Source organism: Rhinolophus sinicus, linkage group LG05 (genome assembly GCF_036562045.2).
Source record: "Rhinolophus sinicus isolate RSC01 linkage group LG05, ASM3656204v1, whole genome shotgun sequence".
NCBI classification, from domain to species: Eukaryota; Metazoa; Chordata; class Mammalia; order Chiroptera; family Rhinolophidae; genus Rhinolophus; species Rhinolophus sinicus.
In genome coordinates, this window is record NC_133755.1 from 40480479 (window position 1) to 40507080 (window position 26602).

General features: G+C 32.5%; 1 protein-coding gene across 4 annotated transcripts in view; it reads left to right on the forward strand.

Moving 5' to 3' along the window:
• The window catches only part of VRK2 (VRK serine/threonine kinase 2), a 97921-nt gene that overhangs the window by 12583 nt on the left and 58736 nt on the right, over window positions 1-26602 (forward strand). For all 4 annotated transcript variants that reach the window (XM_019717191.2, XM_074332004.1, XM_074332005.1 and 1 more), the window contains exons 3-7: window positions 17444-17493; window positions 18237-18306; window positions 19723-19810; window positions 21403-21508; window positions 22718-22810. In XM_019717191.2, the coding sequence (XP_019572750.2) occupies window positions 17444-17493; window positions 18237-18306; window positions 19723-19810; window positions 21403-21508; window positions 22718-22810 (407 nt within the window). The remainder of the gene's footprint in view (window positions 1-17443; window positions 17494-18236; window positions 18307-19722; window positions 19811-21402; window positions 21509-22717; window positions 22811-26602) is intronic.

Below are 26602 nucleotides of genomic sequence, written 5' to 3' on the forward strand. Positions count from 1 at the left end.
ACTCGAAGTGTAGAGCATCAGTGATATGTTTTTAATATTATTACGTTCACAAAATCTGTGAAAGAACATCTGATATTTATAGTAAATTTAATGTTAAGAACTGGAAAAATTCATTAAAAATGTACTATACCTAGATCAAGCAATGTTTTTTTATGAAGAGAAAAGTAAGAATAGGCAACCAATAGTGATACAAACTGATGATAAAAATGTGGTGGATTTTCCTGCGTTTTCAAAAATGGGTAAATTTGTTTAGTTTATAGGGATTCTGTGTATTTATTTTGAATCTAGTAAGCAACAGAAAAATCAAAAGAGGCCTCTTTAAATCCCTATGGTATAATTTTAATAAGCATCATGTAAAAATTGATAGTTTTACAAATACTGAATTATTCTTGACCATGTCTTTTTTTAATTGGATAATGATTTAAAGATACACTATTGAGAAAAACTAGGTCTTTTAAAGAGTAAAATAAATAAAAAATACTTGGATAAGTGGAATCTTGATAAAACATTTCCTTATAGAATTTTTTCAGATACCCAAGTATATTATTTTAATGGGAATATAGTTTTTGAAAATTATTCAGTTATTTCAAGATATTATATAATAGTGATTTATTGCATACCTATAGATGATTTTATGAAAAAAAATGTAGCATTTCATGTAGAGGCAAACCTTTAGGTGTTTTCATGGGGAAAAGATATTTATTAGATATTGCAATGCTAATTTTTATACTAAAATAGTTTTCTTTGGAGTATATACATAATAAGGAAAACAATGAACAAAATATAATATATTAGAATACATGTTTTTGAGCACTTATGGTGATACAGAGTTACAATTTCAATTTCTGGAGAATGAAGAAAAGCTATTATATTTTATCTTTTTTCTATTAAAAGATCATGTGTTATAAGTGTAACATAGATCTCCAGTGTCAAATGTATTACAATTGAGAATGGCGTATTACTTACATAAACCTTTTATCCTATAAAGTATTAGGAGAATGGTAGATGGAAAAGTGGTAAAACCTACTGAAAATCCGCCACACAATACATTTCAAGAAATAGTGAGAAGAAGGCAAAACAATGTTGTTTATCAAATGGGCAAATGTTGCTGTGGGATACAAAGGGGAAGAAAAATATTATATAGGTCTCTGTCATTTCAGAATTTCTATGCTAGAAGAAACCGGGGAACAAGTATAAATGTTCTGAAATTAACTAGTTTAAATTGAATGCTTTAAAAATTAGAGCTTGGCCTGTAAAAGAGTGCCTCTCCAGAGGCCCCAGAACCTACACACCTGGTGACCAGCTTCAAACCACACTGGAGCACCACCCAATAAGCACCACAAATGACACACCCAAAGAGTGGACTTGGCAGGCACCAGAGCCCTGATAACGTGAATCCTGCTCCATGGGGTCAGCCACTGCACAACAAACAGCTCATTTGCTATAGTCAGAGCCAGTTATCACAGGCAGTCAGTCTGAGGGAGGGTCAGCCCCACCCATTGACATGCCAACTGGTGTCAAGGCTCAACTACATCAGGAGAGCACACATAACCCACATAAGGGACACCCCTGGAGCACCCAGCTCAGGTGACCAGGAGACTGTGCCACTGGTCCCCACAGGACACCTATATAAGACCATTCTGCCAAGACTGGGAGATGTAACAGATCTACCTAATACATAGAAACACAGGCAGTTAAAATGAGGAGACAAAGAAACATGCCCTAAAGGAAAGAACAGGACAAAACTCCAGAAAAATAATGAAAATGCAGGCAAGCAATCTGCTAGATGCAGAGTTTAAAACCCTGGTTATAAGGATTCTCAATGAACTTAGGGGAAGAATAGATGATCTCGGCGAGAACTTCAATAAGGAGATAGGAAACATAAAAAAGGAGAAAGAACCCCTCCCTCGCCAAAGAAAATGAACCAGTCAGAAGTGACAAATACAATATAACTGAAATGAAGGATACATTAGATAGAATCCACAGCAGAGTAAATGAATCAGGAGACTGAATAAGCAATTTGGAAGACAAGGTAGCAGAAAACATCCAGTTGGAACTGTAAAAAGAAAAAAAGAATTTTAAAAAATGAGGATAGTTTAAGGGACCTCTGGGACAACATCAAGCATAACAGCATTCACATCATAGGGGTACCAGAAAGAGAAGAGAGAGAGCAAGGGATTGAAAACCTATTTGAAGAAATAATGACTGAAAACCTCCCTAACTTGGCAAAGGAAATAGACATACAAATCCAGGAAGTGCAGAGAGTCCCAACAAGATGAACCAAAACAGGCTCACACCAAGACACATCAAAATTAAAATGCCAGAGGTTAAAAACAAAGAGAGTCTTAAAAGCAGAAGAGAAAAGTAGTTAGTTACCTATAAGGGAGCTCCCGTGAGACTGCCAACTGATTTCTGAAAAGAAACTTTGCAGGCCAGAAGGGATTGGCAGGAAATTCTCAAGTGTTGAAAAACAAGTACCTATAACTAAGATTACCCAGTAAAGCTATCATTTAGAATCACAAGAGAGATAAAGAGCTTCCCAGACAAGAAAAAGCCAAAGGAGTTCATCACCACCAAACCAGTCAAACCAGTATTACAGGAAATGTTTAAGGGACTTCTTTAAGAAGAAGAAATAAGAAAAGATGTGAATAAGAAAATATTACAAAGAAAAATGTTCTCACTGACAAAGGCAAACATATAATAAAAGCAGTGGATAAACCAACACTATGAGTCGAGTTCATACAAAAGTTAAAAGGCGCAAGTAGGAAGATCATGTGAAATTAACAATAGTAAATTAAGGGATACAAACACACGTAAGAAGTATAAAATGACAAGAACACAAATGTGCAAGGGTTGAGTAAAAATGGCAGTGATTTTAGAATGTGTTCAAACGTAAGTGACCATCAACTTAAAACAGATGACCATCAATGTGTCTTGGTATATATGAGGCACATGGTAACCACAACCAAAAGTCTACAAGAGAGATATAAGAAATAAAGGGAAAGGAATCCAAACAAAACATTACAGAAAGTCATCAACATAAAGAGAATAAGAAAGGAAGACAGAAGAACTACAAAAACAATCAGAAAACAATTACTAAAATGACAATAACTATATACCTATCAATAATTACTTTAAATGGATTAAATGCTCCAATCAAAAGACGAATGGACGAAGAAGATATGACATACTCATATGTATACAATGGAATATTACTCGGCCATATGAAGGAATGGAAATCATTCGTGACAGCATGTGTGGACCTGAAGGGTACTGTGCTGGTGAAATGAATCAGACGGAGAAAAGCAAATAACATGATTTCACTTATATGTGTAATCTGAAAAACGAAAACACGGATACAGGTTGCCAGATAGGAGGGGGTTTGGGAGGCTGGGTAAAAATGGTGAAGGGATTAAGAAGTACAAATCAGCAGTTACAAAATAGTCACAGGGATATAAAGTACAGCTTAGGGAATGTAGTGAATAATATTGTAATAACTATATATGGTGTCAGTTGGGTGCAAGAGTTATCAGGGGGTCACTTAATATGTTATATAAATTTTCAACCACTATGCTGTACACCTGAACCTAATGTAATATTGAATGTCAACTGTAATTGAAAAACAAATGTTTTAAAATTCCATAATCTGTTGCCCAAAGAGAAATAACTTAAAACAATAAAATATAAAGGCATTAAATGATCAAGATTTTTTTTATGCACAGTTAACTGAAGAGAAAAATAAGTAGGTCTTTTTTTTTATTGTTTTACATTCCATAGTAAAGATCATTAAGAGAGCAAAACAATTATGTTACATAATGGCAAATGTTTAATAAAGCCAAGTAAAAATGCAATGATAGAATTAAATATGACCAGAATGCTACATTTATTTTAATGTTTAAAAAAAGAGAGAAAAAAAAAGCAGATATTTAATTAAAAAAAAAATACTACAACTATAACTGGAGATATGATAAACAAACTCAGAATATGACAAATTAGTTATGGTGTCAGTTGGGTGCAGGAGTTATCAGGGGGACACCCTGAAGGCCAGGTCTTCACAGTGGCCTCTGTGGAACCCAGGTGTACAGGTTAAAGGGGAAGGCTCTGACCTTCCACCCATGTTTCAACCTGAGCATTTCTGCTTTGATCTGTACTACCGTGTTTCCCTGAAAATAAGACCTAACCGGAAAATAAGCCCTAGCATGATTTTTCAGGATGAAATATCCTGAACATAAGTTCTAATGCGTCTTTTGGAGCAAAAATTAATATAAGACCCGGTCTTATATTTTGGGGAAACACGGTATGTATCAGGTTTCCAAGAAACATTCCATTACTAAAAGAATTGGAAGATAATGGTGCGATAAAAATTATTAAGCTACCAAGTTGAACATTTAATAAGAAGTCATTTACATTTAGAGGGGTTTTAACAGCATTCTAGAAAATAACATTTTTTTTTCTAACTATATAAGAACTCATTTAAAACATTTTGTGGTGGTTTAGTAAATAAACAAGAATTTAGTGAAATTTAGTAAAAAGAAAAAAAAGAATTTTTATGTCATAGTCTTGGAATCCATTGCTGGGAATAAATACCAAGATCACTTTGCTCGTTCCGTTTTCATTACCTGCATTGCATCTCCAAATTCTACATATTCAAATTGTGTTTATTTGAAGTCTGCCTTCCCCTAGAAGCCTACTGTTTTCATTTTCTGCCAAAGTTGTACATTGTGTATTTTCAACAATACTTTTGCCTTTCTTTTGTCACTAAGCATATTCTGTGTATCATGATTATGTATTTGTTGTATCTTTTTTGTTAATATTTTAAAATTCATGTAGAGAAAAATTGACTTTGTGAGTCTACATTTCTATGCATTTTAACACAATGCCACAACAATTAGGATACAAAGCAGATTCATCACCTCTAAAATCTTCCTCATACCATGTCTTTATAGTTACACCCTTTCCTTGCCTCTAACCATTGGCAACACTGATCTGTCTGTCATTACAGTTTTGTCTTTTTAAGTATGTACAGAATTCCTATAAATGTAATCATATAGTATGTAACCTTTGAGATTGGATTTTGTTTTTCTTACCATAATGCCTTTGAGATTCGTCCAAGTTGCTGTGATATCAGTAGTTCATTTTTATTGCCAAGTAGTATTGTATGCATGTACTACAGTTTGTTTATTCTGCCATTAAAAGACTTTTGGGTAGTGTGATTCCTTCTACTTAGCTCTTTTTCAAAATTGTTTTAGCTCTTCTAGTTCTTGCTTTTCCATATACATTTTATAATCAATTTATATTTACAGAAAAAAAAAACTTGTTGAGATTTTGGTTGGTATCGAGTTAAATCTATAGATAAATTTGGGGAGAATTTACATTTTTACTACATTTAGTCTTCCAATACACAAATACAGTATGTCTCTCCATTTTCCTCGGTCTTTGATTTCTTCAGCATTTTGTAGTTTTGAATATTGGCCCTGTATATATATTGTTAGCTATATATGAGTTCTTTTTTTCCTTTTAAAATTTTTGGTGCTATTGAAAATGGTATTGCTTGTATAATTTTGATTTCTGATTTCTTTCCATTGTTCCCAAGTGTTTGCCTTTACTAGCTGGAGCTTTTTATAATAGTTGGCTCTAAAGTCTTTGTGAGATAGTTTAAACATTTGTGTAATTTTGGCATTGGTGCCTTGAATTAGTGTGGTGCATTTGTTACAATTTCTTAACCATTGATGCATTATTATTAACTAAAGTCCATGGTTTACATTATTCAGGTTCATTCATTGTGTTGTACAGTTTAATGAGTTTTGGCAAATCCATGTCAGGTGTCCACCATTACGGTATAATGAACAGTAGTTTCACTGTCCTGAATTTCCCTGTGCTCCACCTGTTTATCCTTCTGCCCCCTCCCTGTAAACCCTTGCCAACCACAGATCTTCTTACTGTTTCTACAGTTTCACCGTTTCCAGAATGGCATATAGTTGGAGTCATTTAGAACTGGCATATTTCACCAAGCAATATGCATTTAAGTCTCTTCTGTGTCTTTCTGTGGCTTATTAGCCCATTTCTTTTTAGTGCTGAATAATATTCCATTGTGTGATATACGACAGATTGCTTATCCATTCACCTGTTGAAGAGCATCTGGGTTTCCACTATTTGAAAATTATGAATAAAGCTCATGTAAACATTCACATATAGATTGTTGTGTGAACAGAGTTTTCAACTCTTTTGGGTAAATACCTAGGAGTGTGTGATTCCCAGATCATAGCGTAAGACTATGTTTAGCTTTTAAAGCAACTGGTAAACTGTCTTCCAAAGTGACTATTAATATTTTGCGTTCCAGCTAACAATGAATGAGAGTTTCTATTGCTCCACATTCTTGTTAGCTTTTGGTATTGTCAGTGTTTTGGTTTTTAGCCATTTAAAAAATGTGTAATGGTATTTTATTGTTGTTTAAATTTGCAATTCCCTGATGACCTATGATGTTGAGAATCTTTTCATTTGCTTACTTGGCTTCTGTATGTCCTCTTTGTGGAAATCTCTGTTCAGATTTTTGCCTGTTTTTAAGTGGGTTGTTGATTTTTTTATTGTTGAGTTTTAGGAGTTCTTTGTATATTTAGGATACAAGTCTTGTTTATTATGTTTATTAAATAAGTATGTTGCAGATATTTTCTCCCAGACTATGGGTAGTTTTCATTCTCTTAATGTTGTCGTTGGCAGAGCAGAAATTTTTAATTTTAATGAAATCCAACTAACCAGTTTTGGTTTTGTTTTTTTCTTTCATAGTTTATGCTTTTGGTGTTGTATTTAAACACATCCACCCTAGGTTACCTATGTTATCTTCTAGATGTTTTATAATTTTGTGTTTTACATTTAAGTCTATAAACTATTTTGAGTTAATATTTATATAAGGTCAGTGTCAAAATTCATTTTTTGCATGCAGATGTTCAGTTCCAGTGCCACTAGCTAAAATGACTACCCTTACTTTATTGAATTGCCTTTCCTTTTTTTGTAGGTTTATGTCTCTTCCCAAATTTGGGAAGTTTTCAGCCATTATTTCTTTCAGTTGACTATATTTGTATGGTTCTGTTTCTAGGCTCTTTATTCTAATCTGTTGATCTATTTATCTAGTCTTTTGAAACTACCACACTGTCTTAATTATTGTAACTTTTTAGAAAGTGTTGAATTTGGACAGTGTCAGTCCTCTAACTTTATGCTCCTATTTAGTATCATATTGGTTCTTCGGGATCTTTTGCCTTTCCACATAAACTTTAGAATCAGTTTGTTTATATCCACAAAGTAACTTGTTGGTATTTTCATTAAGACTGCATTTACTCTATAGATTAAGTTGACACTTAAAGATTATGAGTCTTCCTATCTATGAACATTGAATATCTATCCCCATATTTAGATCTTTGATTTTGTGCATAAGAATTTTACAGTTTTCCTCATATAGATATTGTACATATTATGTTAGATTTATACCTGCATATTTTTTGCAGCCTTTATTTCAACGTTATTGAAGTCCAGTTGACAAAATATTGTAATATTTAAATTGTACAACGTAATGATTCGATATATGTATACATTGTAAACGGATTCCCACAATTGAGTTAATTAAGAAATCCATCACCTCACATACTTAACTTTTTTTTTCTTTTTTGGTGAGAACACTTTAAGTTCAACTCTTAAAAATTGTAATTGTACTTATGGTGTTATCAACTATAGTCACTACGTTATGGATAGATCCTTATACCTTACTCATCTTTTAACTGAAAATTTGTATCCTTTTACCTACCTATCTCTATTTTCCACATCGCATTCCCTGGCAACCACCATCCTACTTTCTGTTGCTATAAGTTATAAGTTCGACTTTTTTTTTGGTTTTCTTCTAAGATTCCACATATAAGTAATACCATCACAGTATTTGTCTTGCTTTTCAGGCTTATTTCACTTAGCATCACCCCCGCCTCCCCCGGGTTCATCCATGTAGTTGCAAATGGTAGGGTTAACTTTTGCAAGGGTGAAGAATATTCCTCTGTGTGTGTGTGTGTGTGTGTGTGTGTGTGTGTGTGTGTGTTTGTGTACACTGTATTTTCTCTATTTGTTCATCTCTTGATGGCCACTTAGGTTGTTCCTATACATTGACCATTGTGAATAATGCTGCAGTGAACATGGACATGCAGATATCATTCGATATAATGGTTTCATTTGTTTGTTTGTTTTTTGCTACTGAATTGTATAAGTTTGTATATTTTTATATTAACCCCTCATTGAATATGTGTTTTGTAAATGTTTTCTCCCATTCCATCGGTTACCTTTTCATTTTGTTGTTGGTTTCCTTTGCTGTGCAGAAGCTTTTTAGTTTGATGTAGTCCCACTTGTTATTTTTGCTTTTGTTGCCTTTGTTTTTGGTGTCAAATGCAAAAAATCACTACCAAGTTTAATATCAAGGAGCTTACTCCATATGTTTTCTTTTGGGTGTTTTATGGTTTCAGGTCTTATGATCCAGTCTTTAAATCCATTTTGAGTTGACTTTTGTGTACAATATAAGATAGGTGTCCACTTGAATTCTTTTGCATGTGGCTGTTAAGTATTCCCAGCATCATTTATTGAGGAGTCTATTCTTTCCCCATTGTATATTCTTGGTCCCTTTGTCAAAAATTAATTGAGCAGGTATACATGGATTTGTTTCTGTGCTCTCTATTCTGTACCATTGATTTATGTGTTGTTTTAATGCTGTACTATGCTGTTCTGATTACTATAATTTGTAGTATACTTTGACATCAGTAAATGCGATGCACCAGCTTTGTTCTTCTCAGTCAGTATGCTTTGGCTATTTGGGATCTTTTGTGGTTCCCTACAAATTTTAGGGTTTTTATTTTTTATTTTTGTAAATAAATAAATTAAAAAAACAAATGCCATTGGAGTTTTGATAGGAATTGCACTGAATGTAGAATTCTTTGGGTAGTGTCGACATTTTAACAATATTAATTCTTTTGATATATGAGCATGAAATATTTTTCCACTTATTGTGTCTTCTTCCATTTCTTGCATCAGTGTTTTGTGATTTTCAGTGTACAGGTCTTTCACATCCTTGGTTAAATCTATTTCTAAGTAATTTATTCTTTTTGATGCTATTGCAAATAGGATTTTCTTAATTTTTCTTTCTAATAGCTCATTGTTAGTATATACAAACTCAGCGGATTTTTGTATTTTGATTTTGTATCCTGACACTTAAGTGTATATTTTATTAGTTTAATTTTTTTTTTGGTGGAGTCTTTAAGGTTTGCTATATTTAATATTGTATCACCCACAAATAGAGACAATTTTACTTCTCCCTTTCCTATTTGGATCTCCTTTATTTATTTTTCTTGCATAATTGCTCTGGCTAGAATTTCCAGTACTATGTTGAATAAAAATGTCTTGTTCCTGATCTTAGATGAAAAGTTTTCAGCTGTTCACTCTTGTATATGATATTGGGTGTGGGTTTCTCATATTTAGCCTGTTGAGGAATGTTCCTTCTATACCCAATTATTTGAGAATTCTTAATGATGAAAGGATGTTGAAACTTTTCAAGTGCTTTTTCTGTACATGTTGAGATGATCTTATGATTTTATTCTTCAATTTGTTAATGTGTTGTATCCCATTGATTGCTTTGCCTATGTTGAGCCATCCTTGCATCCCAGGAATAAATCCCACTTGATCATGGTATATGATCCTTTAAGTTACTGTTGAATTCTATTTGCTAATACTTTGTTGAGTATTTTTGCATGTATATTCATCAGGGATATTAGCCTTTAATTTCTCATAGTGTTTTTGTGTGGCTTGATCTTTTCTAGTGTTTCTAGTCTATTTCAGTTATTTTCAATCTGATCTTTGTTATTTTCTTTATACTAACTTTGAGCTTCGTATATTTTCTCTTTTCTAGTTCCTTCATGTATAAAGGAACATGAGCCTTTCTTCCACTTGACATAGTCTGCTGTTGAACCCCTTTATTGAATTTTTTTAGTTCAGTTATTGTATTCTTCAGTTATATTATTTCTATTTGGTGATTTGTAAATTTTTTTTATCTCTTTGAAATCTCACTTTGTTCATGTATTGCTCTCCTAACATCGTTGATCTTCTTTATGACCATTATTTTGAACGATCAACTAAATCACTTATCTCTTTTTTATAAAGATCAGTTTCTGGAGATTTATCTTCTTTTGTTTGGGACATATTTTATTATTTCTTCATTTTCCTTGACTCTCTTTGTTGGTGTCTGCGTATTAGCTAAAATAGCCACCTTTCCCAGAACTGACAGTTTTCCCGTGTAGAAAATGAACCTCATTAGTCAGCCTGGCCAAAACTCCTAATTGTCGGTCAAACTTTTGTGACTGTATAAGCTGCCTTCTTTGTTATTACTAAAACCCAGTACTTGAGGGTGTGCCAAGACCTATCTGTGTCGCAAAGGTGAGGATAACAGTCAGTATCCCTTACCATATGTGTATTTTTTCATTTGCCTGATGCGATCAGCTAGGTTCAGAATCTTTCTGAGGGAATCGCTCTGTGTGGGGCTGTACATTTGATACATCTTTGGGTGGAGGGGAGCTCAGGAGCCTCCTGTGTCACTATCTTGGCTATTCCTCAGTTTTGTTAAAATAATTTTAATGTTATATATTCCACCTCGGGGGAATATTTTATTCATTAAATTATTCATCAAATATATAATGAATGCCTACTAGGCTCTCTTCTTGGTGCTTGGGACATATCTAAATAAAACAAATATTTTTGCCTTTGTAAAACTTACATTCTATCTGGAAAACAAGTAATAAATATGCACTTTAACTGTATCCTAATTAGTTTCAATATGATATTTTCAATATTATTCAGCCCTATGTATTTTCCAATTTCCATTGAGATTTCTTCTTTCTAGGGTCCAGGTATTATGTTCACAGAATGTAGCTTTAATAATCCTTACTCTTTGATATTTGATGAAAACATGAGAAGCTTAAAAAATGTTTTATGTTAGTTGGAAAAGAATGTATGTTCTTTATTTTGTTATTTTTTAATGTGGCGTTTAGTTAAAAACTATTAATTGTGTTTTTTTCTTTTTAATTTATTTTTACTTGCCTGTGTGTTATGGAGTTGTATTAAAATCTTCCACAATATTTGTCACTTTTTTTTTTTGTAATTCTGCTGGATTTTGATTTATACATTTTTAACGTACATTATCAGATGCTTTCAACTTCATAATTTTTGTCGTTCTGTTGAATCATTCCTTTTATGATTAGGTTGGACTAACTAATAATTCGTTATATAATTTTGAGATTTACATAATTTTAAAAATACATATTCTGACCTTCTCTCATCTAGTTTTGGCTAATTAGCTTATTTTTATTTTATTTCTCAGCACCACTAGGCTTTAGTTCTGTCTCATAAATCATATACATTTATTTATTTTTTTCAACAATGATATAGTTTCTTCCCTTAGCTGGTAAACGTAATCTCATATTATGATTATTGTCATTTTTTCAAGTCTAAAATGTCATTGATTATAAGATACATCACAATTTTATATACATACGTTGAGTCTCCATTAGATGCTTAAAAGTTCATAATTATCTTTCTCTTGAATCATTTATTTCGTGTTTATGTTAAAGACCTGCTTTATATCTAATACCTAATACTGCCCATTAAACTGTGACACAGTACCCTAAAAATAGTTTTACAGATAGAACTCATTGAACGCTCAGTTGTTGCAGTCATATTTTAGTGAATGTTTTTTTCACTGATGTATAATTTATGCCCACTCCTGTGTTTGGACTGGTTAATTAATTAATTTTTGTACTTACACAAATCATTGTAAATGACAATTAAACTTAACATGTAATACTACCAGCAATGTACATTATGCAACTGAAGTGAAGACAGACATGTGGGTCTGAGTTTGTACCTGCATAGGCAGTGACTGTCATCACTGCTTTGTGGTCAGCAGCGACTGGAAGATGTCTTTAGTTATAAGGTGCATTTACATTTCAGAGAAATTAAAATACAAAAAAATGTGTGTCTAAAAATTGATATACTCGGGTATTTTATTTCTATAATCGTATTTTCTATTTTAGTCTGCCTTTTATGTCTTTTTTAAATTGTGTTTTCCTGTTTACTATTAGATTAAATTTTTATTTTTTTTAACTGATTTTGAAGTTATGAATTTTATATCTATTATTTTAGTGGTTACCTGTAAACTTTCAACACACCTTCTTGATTTAATGGCTCTGAAAGTAATAGCATCTCTCCTTTGCCCCTGGATTCATATGTGGGCGTTATAACACTTTAACTGTAATTACCATAGTCCTATCTTGTACATTATTTTTGTCATTATTTTCAGTGCTTCTTATTCTAGATTGATAATTATTTTCTCGCAGCATATGGAGATGATGTTATTCCATTGTTTATTTTTCCCTTGATGATGAAGTCTGTTGTCACTTCATCTACCTTTTGTATGTAGGCTATTTTCTTCTGTCGAGTTGCTTGTTAGAACTTTGTCTTTTATTTTCTACAGTTTGAATATGTTAGGCTCAAGTACAGATTTATTACTTATCTTGCCCGGGACTTATGATTCTTAAATCTGAGGATTCATGACATAAAAATATTAGAAAGTTATCAGACATTATTCAAAACTGTCTGTCCTCCATTCTTTCTATTCTCAAATTGTGGAATTTTTGTTAGAAAGTAGTTTTTCTGTCACATGAGTGTTTCATAATCTTATCTTCGTATTTTATTTCTCTTGATCTGTGTTTGCTGAATTCTGTATTTCCTTAGATCCAATCTGATTCTTTAGTTCTCTTTGTAGCTTAGTCTAATCTACTATTTTGTTTATTTATTAGGTTTTAAATATTAATGGTTGTATATGTATTACATATATTTATACATAGGAACATACATACTACATAAACATATAGTTTATCAAAAAAGTGTAACTCAGAACAAAATACTCACAATCCCCATTCCAGTCAAGCATATATCATAAAATAACCAGTACTCCAAAAGCTCTAACACCTCTTCTCTCCCTTGTAGTAGTAACAACACTGTCTAGACTATTTATGGTTTTTATTTTACTGTTTTTCATTATAGTTGTACATATATATATATCCTTAAACTAATATACTTTAAGTTTGTGGGTTTTAAACTTTATAGAAATAGAATCATAAGTATGCATTCTGTTTTATGCGGTTTCTTTCACTTCATAGTATGTCTTTTAAGATATATCTATATTGCCACAGTATTGGCATTTCATTCATTTTCTTTGCTGCAATGTATTCTGTAGTATGGCTTTAATACAATTTGTAAAACATTCTACTGAAGATAGATATTTGGGTAGTTTCCAGTATTTGGCTTTTTCAAACTGAAACTTACTCCCAGATTGCCTCTTGGAGTTCTAATGTATTCCCTTTTCTTCGTCACACTCTTAAATCTCTGATGCTTTTCAAATTACAACCAATTTGTTCTCTTGTCTTCATATAGCACTTTGCATTATTTCTTATGTTATTGGTACTTTTGTGTGTTATTTTAAGCAGATATTTGATTTATATGGGATGTCTGAATTTCTTGGGGTTTATTGCCTTTTGTTTGTTTTCTCTCTTGTTTTGTGGTTATGGATCATTAACTTATCTTTAGCCATGCTTCATCTTTGGTAATCTTGTGTATCCATTGTGTCCCTTCAAGGAGATTTGTTTTTGGCCTCTGCCAGGTGCTGTGACTTATCATTGGTTTTGAGTTCCTGTACCACACTGTGGTGTAAATTTGAACCTAAATTCCTGAAGGCAGCTTTTGGATAATTATCAGGAGACATGTAGTTTTCCTAATACTTGGCCCGCAGCATGGCCTGGAACCTCAGGGCTCATGTACATCTCCCTCTGGTTTTTAGATTTCTCTTGTTTTGGGCTTCCTTTTCTTTTTCTTTTTTAAGCAGATCACCTCTGCATTTATAAAAAAAAAAAAAAAAATGATTTATTTTAATCAAAATCCTGTTTATTTGATAGAGGAAGGTTTTTGGTTTACCTGTTGACTCTCTTTACCAGACTCCATCATATTTTAGTTTTTCCAGTTGCCTTCGGTGTAAGTCTTTGTTTGCCAATGTTAGAAACACAAATGATTTAAGCAAAAGGGGGATTTATTAACTCTTATAACTGAGAAGTACAGAGCTTTTCTGGCTTCAAGCATGGGTAGATCTAGAGCCTAAGCAATGTCACTAGGGCTCCTTCTCTCTTTCTGTCCTAAGTCTACTTTCCTCAGTTGGATTTGTTTTTCAGACTTCATTTTCCATTTAGTTAGGGAAAATGATCACTACTATTTCTAGGGTTTTGGTATCCTTATAGCTTATGGTCGATCTTGTGTTATTTAGCAATGTAACGTCAAATCCTAGGTAAGATTTCTTTACCTAGTTGGGTCACTTTGCCATTTCTGAGCTGGTTACCGTGGCCGGTGGGCTTGTATATTCCAATTACCCAGGTTTGGTTGGTCACGTGCCCAACTGTAGGATGTAAGGGAGGATACACTGTGATAGGCAGCCCTACTAGTTCATGTGAATAGTGGGAGGTTTGGTTCCTTAAAGGAAAAATCAGATGAGGCTCCCAATAAATAGAAAGAAATGCCAGAAAGGCAGATATCATCTATGTGCACAACACATTCCTTATCAGGTCATCTGACCTCTCGTCATAAATTTAAATGAAGATATGAAACTACTGTACTTTCAACACCGTGAGTAATCATTCTTCTTGTGCCCCAACAGATCAATCAGCTGTAACCTGCCCTTCGCCTCTATTGCTAAGTCCTATCAGTTTCTGAAATCACTGGAATCCATTCATTTTTCAGTACCATTGACACTCTAGTCCAAGCTATAGTCCTCTGATCTATCAAAATTAAATCCTTACTGATCGGCCAGTATCTACTCTGGTTCTCCTTCAGTCTGTTCTCCACATTGTAGTGTAGTCATCTGTTCAGAATGCAAAGCTAGTTATGTGTTTTCTGTCTTGCACATATACCTCAAGCTTTTAAAACTTTTCATTAAACATAAATTATTAACTAGATTTGAATCTGGCCCTTCACTACCTCTTCCACTGGTCTTGCTCAAGCATTCCCTTTTATATAAATTAAATTATACTTTCTCATAGTACATTTACCTCTCCCTTTAACATTTATTATAATTACAATTTTAGACTTGTGCATGAGTATTTGATGGATGTCTGATTTCTCCACTAGACTATAAAAGCAGATACCATGTCTGTTTTCTGTGATCATTTAATTTCAATAGCTAGAATGTGACTTGGCTTATAGTAGAAAATAAATACTTGTTTCATTAATTAACTGATTGATTACTATAAAGAGTCCTCTATGGTAACTAGGACAATTTATTTGTTGACATCCATCTCCAAGAGCTTTCTAGTCAATTGATTTTGGATTTAAGCCCTCCAACATAATCTAACTTGGAAGCTTATAGAGAACATTGTGTAGCTATCAAATGACAAATGTGGGGATGTTTCAAGTGTATGTCAACACATGATTATGTTCATGTGAAATAATATGGAAGGAAGATTCAGATTATAAAGTGGTAGGGATATACTGATTGAAATCAGCAAAAAGTAGGACTTCGGACAGATTGGATATCTTTTTCCCCAGTGGCAGCATAAGTTATTTATCTAGTTGAAATCTCCATTTTCCTTTAGTCCCTTTATGCTTCTTAACATTCTTTTTGGCTTAAAGTTTTATTTGCTTCATTGGCCACTTGCTTTTAGACAGGAAGCAGGAAATTTCTATCAACTTAAACCTCAGGAATGAAAGACCATTACCTAGAGTAGCTACTGTACTAAATGGACCAGGGTTGGCGCAGGACTATTTCTACCCAGCCTTGAACATCTTAGTAGTAAAAATAGTTTGCCATAGGGTGGGAGAAAAGGTGTTTCTCACTCCTTCTATACGAGGACTGGATTCCTTTTTCTGTATGTACCTTCTTGAGGTTTTTTTGTTTGTTTGGTTTTGTTTTTACCTGTCTTCCTGCAGTTCCTTTGGGACTACTGTATGGGTAAAAATGAAGCAGCTTTATATGAATAAAGATGAAAATAGATTTTTAACTGATATAAATAAGTTTAATTTCTTTGTTACTGTAAAGAGAGCTTGGTTCAGAATTTATATGTAATATCCACTAAAATTGAAGTAATAATTTCAATTGTCTAATAGCATTGCTGATATCAAAAAATTTGGAGAATATTTAAGAAAATTGTACATGTGTACAACTGTAAAGTACAGTTTATATGCTTTAGTAAAGTTGTGATATACTTTTTACATCTATTACGTGAAGTAATAGAGGAAAGAACAATTGATAGAGTTAGGAGAAAGAAAAGGAAAAAATGTTAGGAGTAGTGATAAAAGAACACAGCATTTTGATAAATGTACTGAAAATATACCTGAGGAATTTGATCTTGTCCTCAATCTGTTAAGGGCTGATTTTCAGTTGTATTCAATACTAGTTCCATCTTTTTCACTTTCACGTCCCTTTAAACATCATCCTAACGCTTAACACAGTGTCTTGCATATTCTAGCCTCTTGATAAATAAATACTGGTTAGTTTAATGAAAGAATAAATGGATGAAGAGTGAATAGATAAATAACAAAATTCTAGACTTCACAATACATAAACAACACGTCAACTTCTCTTGTCAAGATTTGAAAACAAGAATCTTAATCACTTAGATAATATAGAGGACAGGATTGGTTTGATCTAAAATTTTAACAGTGGGATTTGCAGAAGTTGTATTACTGTATCTAAAATGCAAATGGTACATAATAAAATGAAGTAGGATAATTTGAAATTGAAATGAACTTATATTATTAGATGTGTATTCTTTAATGTAGGGATAATTGATTGCTAGGCTCAGAAGATAATTTTTAAAAGGCTTTGTTCTTATTCTAACTTGATTTATTTTAGAATTTTGCCAAGTAGAAACTGTTTTGAACTTCCTACTTAATATGAATCAATTTTCATTTCTGAATTATCATACATTTTGATTTATTAAAATCGAATCAGTGGATTTTACTACACATCATTTGTTGGGTTTAACTGTTATACATCTATAAAATATTTTCCCCTACATTTAGATCTATGTGATTAGTATTTTGGTTTTATGTGTTTGAATATTTGAATACTGTTTATAATAAAGAGTGTGAGTGTGGTGTCAGACAAATTGAGTTTTAATCCCCATTCTGCTACTTCTTAGTAAATGATTCTACTTGTCAAACCTTAGTAGGATCTTATGTAAAATGGAGTTGATACCTACCACAAGAAGTGCTTGGGAAGATATAATAAACTAATATATGGAAAGTGCTTAGTATAGTCTCTGGGATATAGTAGGCATTCAGTAATTGGGAAGAACTTTCTTTTCCCCCACTGTGTTTTGTTTTGCAGCTTTCCCTACAAATAAACCAGCTAAAGATGCAAGACATGTAATAAAAGTGGTAAGTATTACTCTTAAATTTGTATTTCACATATACATTTGACTTTTTAAGCTTTATTTTTGTAAAAACATTTCTCATCATACTTTTCATAATTTTACTTATCAAACCTAATGTTATGGTATATTTTCACATTATTAAAATGTGAAAACTGGAGAACTTTTTCTCCTGTATTGACATTTATAATCCTTGCATCTTACCTAGCCATCTTCTCCCTCTCCCTTTCTTTCCCTCTGTCCTCCTCTCCCTCCCTTTCTAGTCTATGGTAAGGTCCTTAAAGACAGGGATGATGTTTTATTTTTGTTTGTATCCCCTGTGCCTAGTGCAATGAATAAAATGTAGTAGACGCTCAACAAAGGTATCAAGTAGAATGAACCACAAGGGTTGTTTGCAGTGTATCTACCCTGATACCCATGTCAGTAAACACTGAGAGTCTGTGAGTATGTAAGTATACAATTTTTAGTGCTTTAGTAAATTCTTTCCATAAAAAGACTATTTCCATGTGTAAGATTGTAGATAGAGAGCATTACAATGTATTAAATTTTAAAATGAGATTCTTCAAGTGTATTTAGTAGGGTTTGTTTTTTTTTTGAGATTTTTAGTAGAAATCTGGTGCCTATATTTTATAATAACTGTTTCAAGTACTATTATCTATTACACATATATACCCATAATTTCACAGTTGAAATACCAGCTCCATCTTTAAGATTATTTTTTCCTAATAAAATTGTTCTTTTCTTTTATAGGAATATCAAGAAAATGGCCCATTATTTTCAGAACTTAAATTTTATCAAAGAGCTGCAAAAAAAGACTGTAGTAAGTAAAATTAGCGAAGCAAGCTACTGTCATATGAGTGCTTGCTAAAGTGAATGTTAATATTTTTGTATTTTTTGGCCTTCTGGAAAATTCTTTTCAATTAGAAATGTTATTGTAAAATGATAAGTTAACTGTCATATAAAAAAGACAGATGATGAACAAATCTTGATATTACATACATAATGCCTTATATATTTCAAGTCAAAGTTGTTTCTGCTGCTTTACAGAATACGTTGGGTTGTTGATCTAAGCTACCAAGATTTCTCGAAGTGTAAAAGAGGGAAAAATGAATTTTTTTTTCTTTTTCCCAAAAACCATTTGAATAGGAAGGATGTAAGTAAAAGTAATTTAAATAGGTGGTAGATATATATTTATAAACAAAAGGAATGATGTTAGAATGGATTAGGGTAAAATATATGGAAATGATTAAACATTTAGATGATTTAGAAAATAAGGTAAAAATGTTACAAACTTGAATGCTGGGAAGTTAATTGGAGCTGGATATCAGATGTCAACTATCAGAGGGTTTGAATGTGAAATGAATATGAGCAGCACTGAGGAGAATAAAAGCATTTTATAAAGACTATAAGAGATAGATGGACTAAGTAAAGCTTAAAGGAAGTTGATTTGAGTAATGACTTTATAGTCAAGGTCCTTTACATTATGTTTAGGAAAAAGAATGATGAGTCTGGCCTCAATAATTAACTTTCTTTTCCTTAATAAAACCTTCTAAACATTAAGACTGTAGTCTTTACTAACTGCTTAAACTTTGTCAGGGTGACAAATAGAATCCATTAAACTTGATTGTTTATCAGTGGAGCTGTCTTAAACATTAAACATATATGGTAGAAAAGTGAAAAATTAAATAAGCTACCTGATTATATTAAGTGAATGTGAGTTAAAAAAAAAAAAAAAAAAAAAAAACAAGCACAAAACTAAATTTAATCAAAACAATTTCTGTATAACATAATTTTAGAGTAAGATGATTTTTCTTCCCAGTTTGTATTTTTTCAACTACCGTGGCTTTAGATTTTTAAGTAATAAGGAAGAAAAAGCCATCTCTTTCCTGATCCTTTGGTGGTTAACATGTTATATTTAAAATTTTAACTAGCATTAAGGGAATTAATTTTTTTCATGAGTAGAAACACTTGTGTATATGACATCAATGCATTTTATGACTATGATTACTTTTGTTTTGGTTGTAATTCATTTACTTTAAAATGTATATGTTTCTGTGTTAATTATAATGATACATTGAATTTAAAGCCATTCGATATATTTGATTCTTAAAAAAAAATTTTAGGAACGTCTTAATTTCTATTTAGGTTAACTGAATACGTTTTAGCATCAATGCAAAAGTAAGAAATACCTTTCTAAAAACATGGATCTTTTTTTCTGTTAAATTTGTCTTTGCAGTCAAGAAATGGATAGAATTAAAACAACTTGATTATTTAGGAATTCCTCTGTTTTATGGATCTGGTCTCACTGAATTCAAGGGAAGAAGGTAAAACGGAATTCTTATAATAATCAGATATTGTACTATCACTGTTTCTTATGTGGTCTATTAGTTATCTGTTGCTATGTAACAAATTACCCAAAATGTAGTTGCATATAACAATAAACTAATATTATCTTAGTTTCCATGGTCAGTTATGTATAACTGGCTTACCTGGATGGTTCTAGCTCAGGACTGCTTATGAAAATATAGTTAGCTGTCTGTTGGGCTGCAAACATTTCAAGGCTAGACTGGGGATGGATCTGCCTTTAAGGTTACTTATGTGGCTATTGTCAGGCTTAGTAAGATCTGCTTCTAAATTCACTCATGTGATTGTTGACAGGCTTCATATTCTCACCATGTAGGTCTCTCTATAGGCTGCCTGAGTGCTACAAAGACGTGACAGCTGGTTTCCCCTAGAGCAAGTAACTGCGAGAGGGAGAAAGCGCATCTGTGTACACACACACAAAAGAGCAGGCATTCACGAAAAAAGCCACAGTCTTTTTATAATCTAATCTTAGAAGTGATATCCCATCATTTCTACTGTATTTTCTTTGCTGGAAGCCAGTCACCAAGTACATCACAAACTCAGGAAAATTAATTAACCTCCATCTCTTGAGGAGAGGCAAAACCAAGAATTTGTTGAAATACTTTTAAACCACCAAATATGGCTAATCATCACATAAATAATTAATTACTAGTGATTTTTGAAAGAAAACAAATTCTGTCATTTGTTAGGTATCCATTTTGTCCTTTTAATAATAGCCTTTTAGGATAGATGATACGTTTTTTACCCCCTTGGTGAAAAAAATAGGCTCAGGGGTCAGTGCTTTGCTCAAATGCCCTTTGAATGTTACAAGTAAAAGCAAAATAAACAAATGATAATCTCATAACAAGTAAAGAGCTCCAATAGGGGACTGAATAGCTAAGTAGATCAGGGTACATCCATATCATGTAATATTATGCAGCCCATTAAGTAAATCAGTTAGAGCTATACCGGTTGAATTGGAAGGATTTCAGTGAGATATTGTTGAAAAAAGTATGATGCAGAAAAGATCACATTTTTGTAAAACAAGGACAGAAATTTCTATATGTCTATGTTTATGTGTGCAATACATAGATAGATGTAGAATAGAGGTTGATGTAGGGATGTAAGTGAAGGGAAGAAAACAAGGAGTGGAGATGCCAAACAGAAAAGGAAAATGTGCATTTTTCAAAAGCCATGTTAATAAATGTATAGAGACAGTAAATATGATTTTATAAGGTCAAAAACAAATATAAATAAAATTTCTGTACGGACAAATAATTTGTTCAGGGCTACATGGAGAGAAGGTGATGGAGTCAAAATGAACTAAATTCAGGACTATTTAATTTAGAAAGACTATTTTCATGATCTAAGTGTGAGTGGTTCAGCACAGCATTCTCTTCTACTAGAAAACGAACTGCAAAGTAATATTGAGTACTATCTTTCTGCAATGTACAGTCATTCTCTAATGGTTCAGATGGTGAGGTTTGGGATATTTTTCCTTGTTTCAATTCATAAATAGAAAGTTTCAAGCATTGCTGTCTTAAGATCTCTTTTTGATATCTCCTTCTTACAGTTACAGATTTTTGGTAATGGAAAGACTAGGAATAGATTTACAGAAGATCTCTGACCAGAGTGGTACTTTTAAAAAGTCAACTGTCCTGCAGCTAGGTACCCGAATGGTAAGAAAGAATGACCGATTTCACAGGCTCTATTTTCAGATTATTTACTTGTCATGATACACAAATCATTGCCCTTTGTGGAATTATCAGAGAATGAAGGATTATTGCCTAAAAATGTCAGTTTTTGAGAGTAGAGGCTATTTTGGTGAAATGGATAACAGTGGGCTCTGTAAGTGACAGCATGTGCTGTATTTGGCACTACAAACTCAATTAGGCTTTGGTTCTACAGTCTGATTTTTTCCTTATAGCGTTGTTTTACATATCAGAACAAGCTTGCATTGCTATAAGAATAACATCTCTTTTGTCAATTATATTTATAACAATGGAAACTATGGCAAATTATATTATTTTCCATACTAAACACATGATGGTATGGGGGTATTATAAAGTGTTTATTATGAGTTTGGGATGGTGGCAGTAATTAGTGTGGCAATGACTAATATATACTTTGCCAAATAAGAAGCAATGAAATCTTAATAGCACCCGTGCACACATTTTGTTTATACTACATATTTGTCTTATCTTGTTTGTGTTTGGTTTGCCTAAGTTCCATTTTATTTTTTTCTATTTCAAATAGGATTAACCTATTCATGCCAGGTTGGGATGTGGCAAATAGAACTCATTAATTTTTCCCATTTGTCCATTCATCTGTCTAGCCAGCCAGCAAATGTTTATTCAACACTAGGCATAGGTAACATGCAAGGCTCAGGAGCTTCAAAGATGAAGCTGAGGTGTTTTCTATTACTATACAGGGAGGAATACCTTTCTCTGTGCTCATGGACAGGTTGTTTTGCTTTGGGGTCCCCAAAACTTGATTTACAATTATTCTTTGGGTGAGGTATTGCTGAGTGGGCTTCATGATTCTTTCCCTTTAGAGCTCAGATTTTACATGATTTTTCCTCTTTGCTCAGTGTGATTTGGCCTCCAGGCTGTCAGGAGCATAGGCATGAGCATTGTGGAATCATTTTCCTTCCATCAGAGGTTCCATCAGAACACTTGATGTTTGAGGGTCATTTTATTCAGTTTTTTTCCCCAGGATGAGCAACCAGTACATGTGATATTTTAGGATTGATAAATAAATAATTGTGAAATATGTCACTTTGTCATTGTTAATATGAAAAAATACATGTTATTCTATATTCAAAATATTCAAGTTGATCATGAGTACTAAATAGACATCAGTATAACCTTATGTATTTCTTTTCACAGTTGGATGTATTGGAATATATACATGAACACGAATATGTTCACGGTGATATAAAAGCAGCAAATCTACTTTTGGGTTACAATAATCCAGATCGGGTAAATATAATATTAAGCTTTGCTTTCAGTAAGGGTCCTCAAAGTACCGTACTGAGACATTCAAAAAACAAACTCCTAACCCAGAAGAGGTTGCTAATGAGGACTTAACATGAAGAATGTTGTGATTTATCTTACCTTGCTTATCTTATTTAATGCATAAACTAATAAATAATTAAGATGAGGAAATTGAGACTCAGTGGAGTTAAATAATTTGTTAATGGGCATATAGTTAAGAAGTGGTTGAACAGGAATTTGGACTTCTGTACACATTTAAACAAAGAACCATCAAAATCCAATTTGAGAAGAGATAAATTTATGCAGTGAAAAATAAAAAATAAAAAGCTGTCACATTAGCTCCTCTTCTACTATATAAACAATTAAGTTTTAAACAAAGCAGCGTTTCCAATAGAACTTTCTGTGATAATGGAAATATCCAGTATGGTAGCCATTTGCCACATATGGCCATTAAGCATTTGAAATGTGGGTAATACAACAAACTGGTTGTGGATGTGGAGCAACAGGAAATCTTATCGTTGCTGGTTGGAATGCAAGATGGCATGAACACTGGAAGATGGTATGGCAGTTTCTTACAAAACAAAACATATTTTAATTTAGTATTTGATCTAACAGTTACACTCCTTGGTATTTACCCAAAGGAGTTGAAAACTTATATTCACACAAAAACCTACACATAGATGTTTATAGCAGCTTTCTTTGTAATTGCCAAAACTTGAAACAACCAAGATGTCCTTTAATAGGTTAATGGATAAATAAACTGTGGTACATTCCGACAGGGTGATAGTAATAATATTAAAAAGAAATGAACAAAACATGGAAAGATATGGATGAACCTTAAATAATGCATATTGCTAAATGAAAATCTATAATTCCAACTATATAACATTATAGAAAAGGCAAAACTATGGAGACATTAGAAAGTTCAGTGATTGCCAGGGGTTAGAGGAGAGGGAGGGATGACTAAGTGGAGCACAGAAGATTTTGAGGGAAATGAAGCAGTTCTGTATGACACTACAGTGGTGGATACATATTGTTATACATTTATTTGTCCAAACCCTTAGACTCTTCCACACCAGGAGTGAACCCTGATGTAAACTGTAGACTTCGGGTGATTATGATGTGTCAATGTAGGTTCATTCACTGTAACAGATGTAATCCTGTGGTGTGGGATGTTGATAGTTGCGGAGACTATTTTTGGGGGATGGGGGGGGACAGTCGGTATATGAGAACTCATTGTACTTCCCACCCAGTTTTAACCAAATTGCTCTAAATTAACTAAAATTGAGTCTAAAAACTGCTCTAAAAACCTATAAAAGTGATTACCACAACCACATTAATACATTCATCACCTCACATAGTTAATTAATTTTTTTTCTGTTGTGTTTATGGTGCAAACACTTAAGACCTATCTTTCACAAATTTCAGCAAATTTGAAGTATACAGCATTATTCACAACAGTTACCATGCTGTATATTAGATCCACAGAACTTACTCATCTTCTAACTAAAAGTTTGTACCCTTTGACCGACAACTCCCTGTTTCCTCCACTCCCTCCCATTGACAGCCACTGTTCTAGTCTGGTTATGAGTTTAACTTTTTCACATGCCACATATAAGTGACATCATATAGTATATGTTTTTCTATATTTGGTGTATTTCACTTAGCATAATGTCCTCTGGCTTCATTCATGTTGTTGCACGTGACATACTTATTTTTTTCATGACTGAATAATATATTCAGTGGAATATTATTCAGTCATGAATATATATATATATATATATATATATATATATATATATATAATATACATATATTATATATATACTGGCTATTTGGATATATAATCAGAAGTGGGTTCACTGGGTCATATGGTAGTTCTATTTCTTAATTTTTTTGAAGAACCTCCATATTGTTTTCCATGATAACTGCCAATTTACATTCCGACCAACAGTGTACAGGTTTTCCCTTTCTCCACACCCTCACCAACACTTATCTCTTGTCTTCTTGATAATAGCCACCTAACAAGTGTGAGGTGGTGTCTCATTATGATTTTCATTTTCTTGATAATACCATGTTTCCCCCAAAATAAATCCTAACTGGAAAATAAGCCCCAGCATGATTTTTCAGGATGACATCCCCTGAACATAAGCCCTAATGCGTCTTTTGGAGCAAAAATTAATATAAGACTTGGTCTTATTTTCAGGGAAACACGATAATGTTGAGCACCTTTTCATTTTCATATGCCTGTTGGCCATTTGCATGTCTCCTTCAGGAAAATATCTATTCAGATCCTTTGCCTATTTTTCAGTTGGGTTATTTGTGTTTTTTAAATTGTTGTTAATGAATTGCATGAGTTTTTATATATTTCGGATGTTAACCCCTTATCAAATAGGTGGTTTGAAAATATTATCTCCCTTTCCATAGGTTGCCTTTTCATTTTGTTGATGGTTTTCTTTGCTGTGTAAATCTTTCTAGTTTGATATAGTCTTCCATCTTTATTTTGGTTTTGTTGCCTGTGCTTTTGGTGTAAATTGCAAAAAATCATTGCCAAGACCTATGTTTATGGATTGGAAGAGTTAATATTGTTAGGATATCCATACCACCCAAAGCAATCTACAGATTCATTGGGATCCCTATCAAAATTCCAATGTCATTTTTCATAGAAATAGAAAATAAACAATTCTAAAATTTGTATGGAACCACAAAAGACCCTGAACAGTTAAAGCAGTGTTGAGAAAGAAGAACAAATCTGTTCATACTTTGATTTCAAACTGTGTTACAATGCTAGAGTAATTAAAACAGTATGCTATTAGCATAAATCTTATCTTACACTATACTCACCAATTAACCCAAAATGGATTAAAAATTTAAATGTAGGACCTGAAATGATAAAATTAGAAGAAACTATAGGGAAAAAGCCTAATTTTAATTAATTAAAATTTTAATAACCACATGTAACTAGTAGCCACTGGATCAGACAGCAGATATTTAAAAAGTTCAAAAAATTGAGTTTATAAAAAATTACCAAAAAAAGTTGAATATTTAACTGAACTTTCAGCTTAACTGAATATTTAACTAAAATAGTTGAATATTTAACTGAAATGAGGAAAGGAATTTCTGAATAAAAATACAAAAGAAAATACCTTAGAAAATATTGAGAAATTTCAAATTTTAAGATGTTTTGTGTATTTTTTTAAAAATTGAAAAAAGGAAAGGCAAATGAGAAACGGAAGTATATTTATGACACATATTTGAGGATATATATTAAGCTCTAAAAAATTTAATAAAAACACCAAATACGGTCTTAAAACAATGATTAAAAGGAATGAACAGACAGAACAGAGAAGAAACACAGCTGTCCAAGAAACAGATGAAAAAATTTCACCATCACTAAAAACAAACAGACGTACATATCAAAACAGTAAGGCAACCTTTTTAAAGAACTTATCAGTTGAAAAAGTCTGAAATAATCTGATTACATTGAGGCTGATGAGATGTAGAATACCAGTGGGAATGTAACTTCAGTGAGAGTAGAAGAAATTAAGTTAATGGAAGGGCAATTTGGAAATATATATTGAAAGCCTTTAAAAGTCTGCATAATTTTTTAAGGTTAGGTTTATTAATGTATAATTTACAAACAGTAAAATTCACCCTCTTAAATATATAGTTTGGTGTGTTTTGACACATGTATATCATATAACCACCGCTATAATCAGGACATAGAGCAATTCTGTTGTCCTCAAAAGTTCTCTCATTCCCCTCTACAGTCATTTC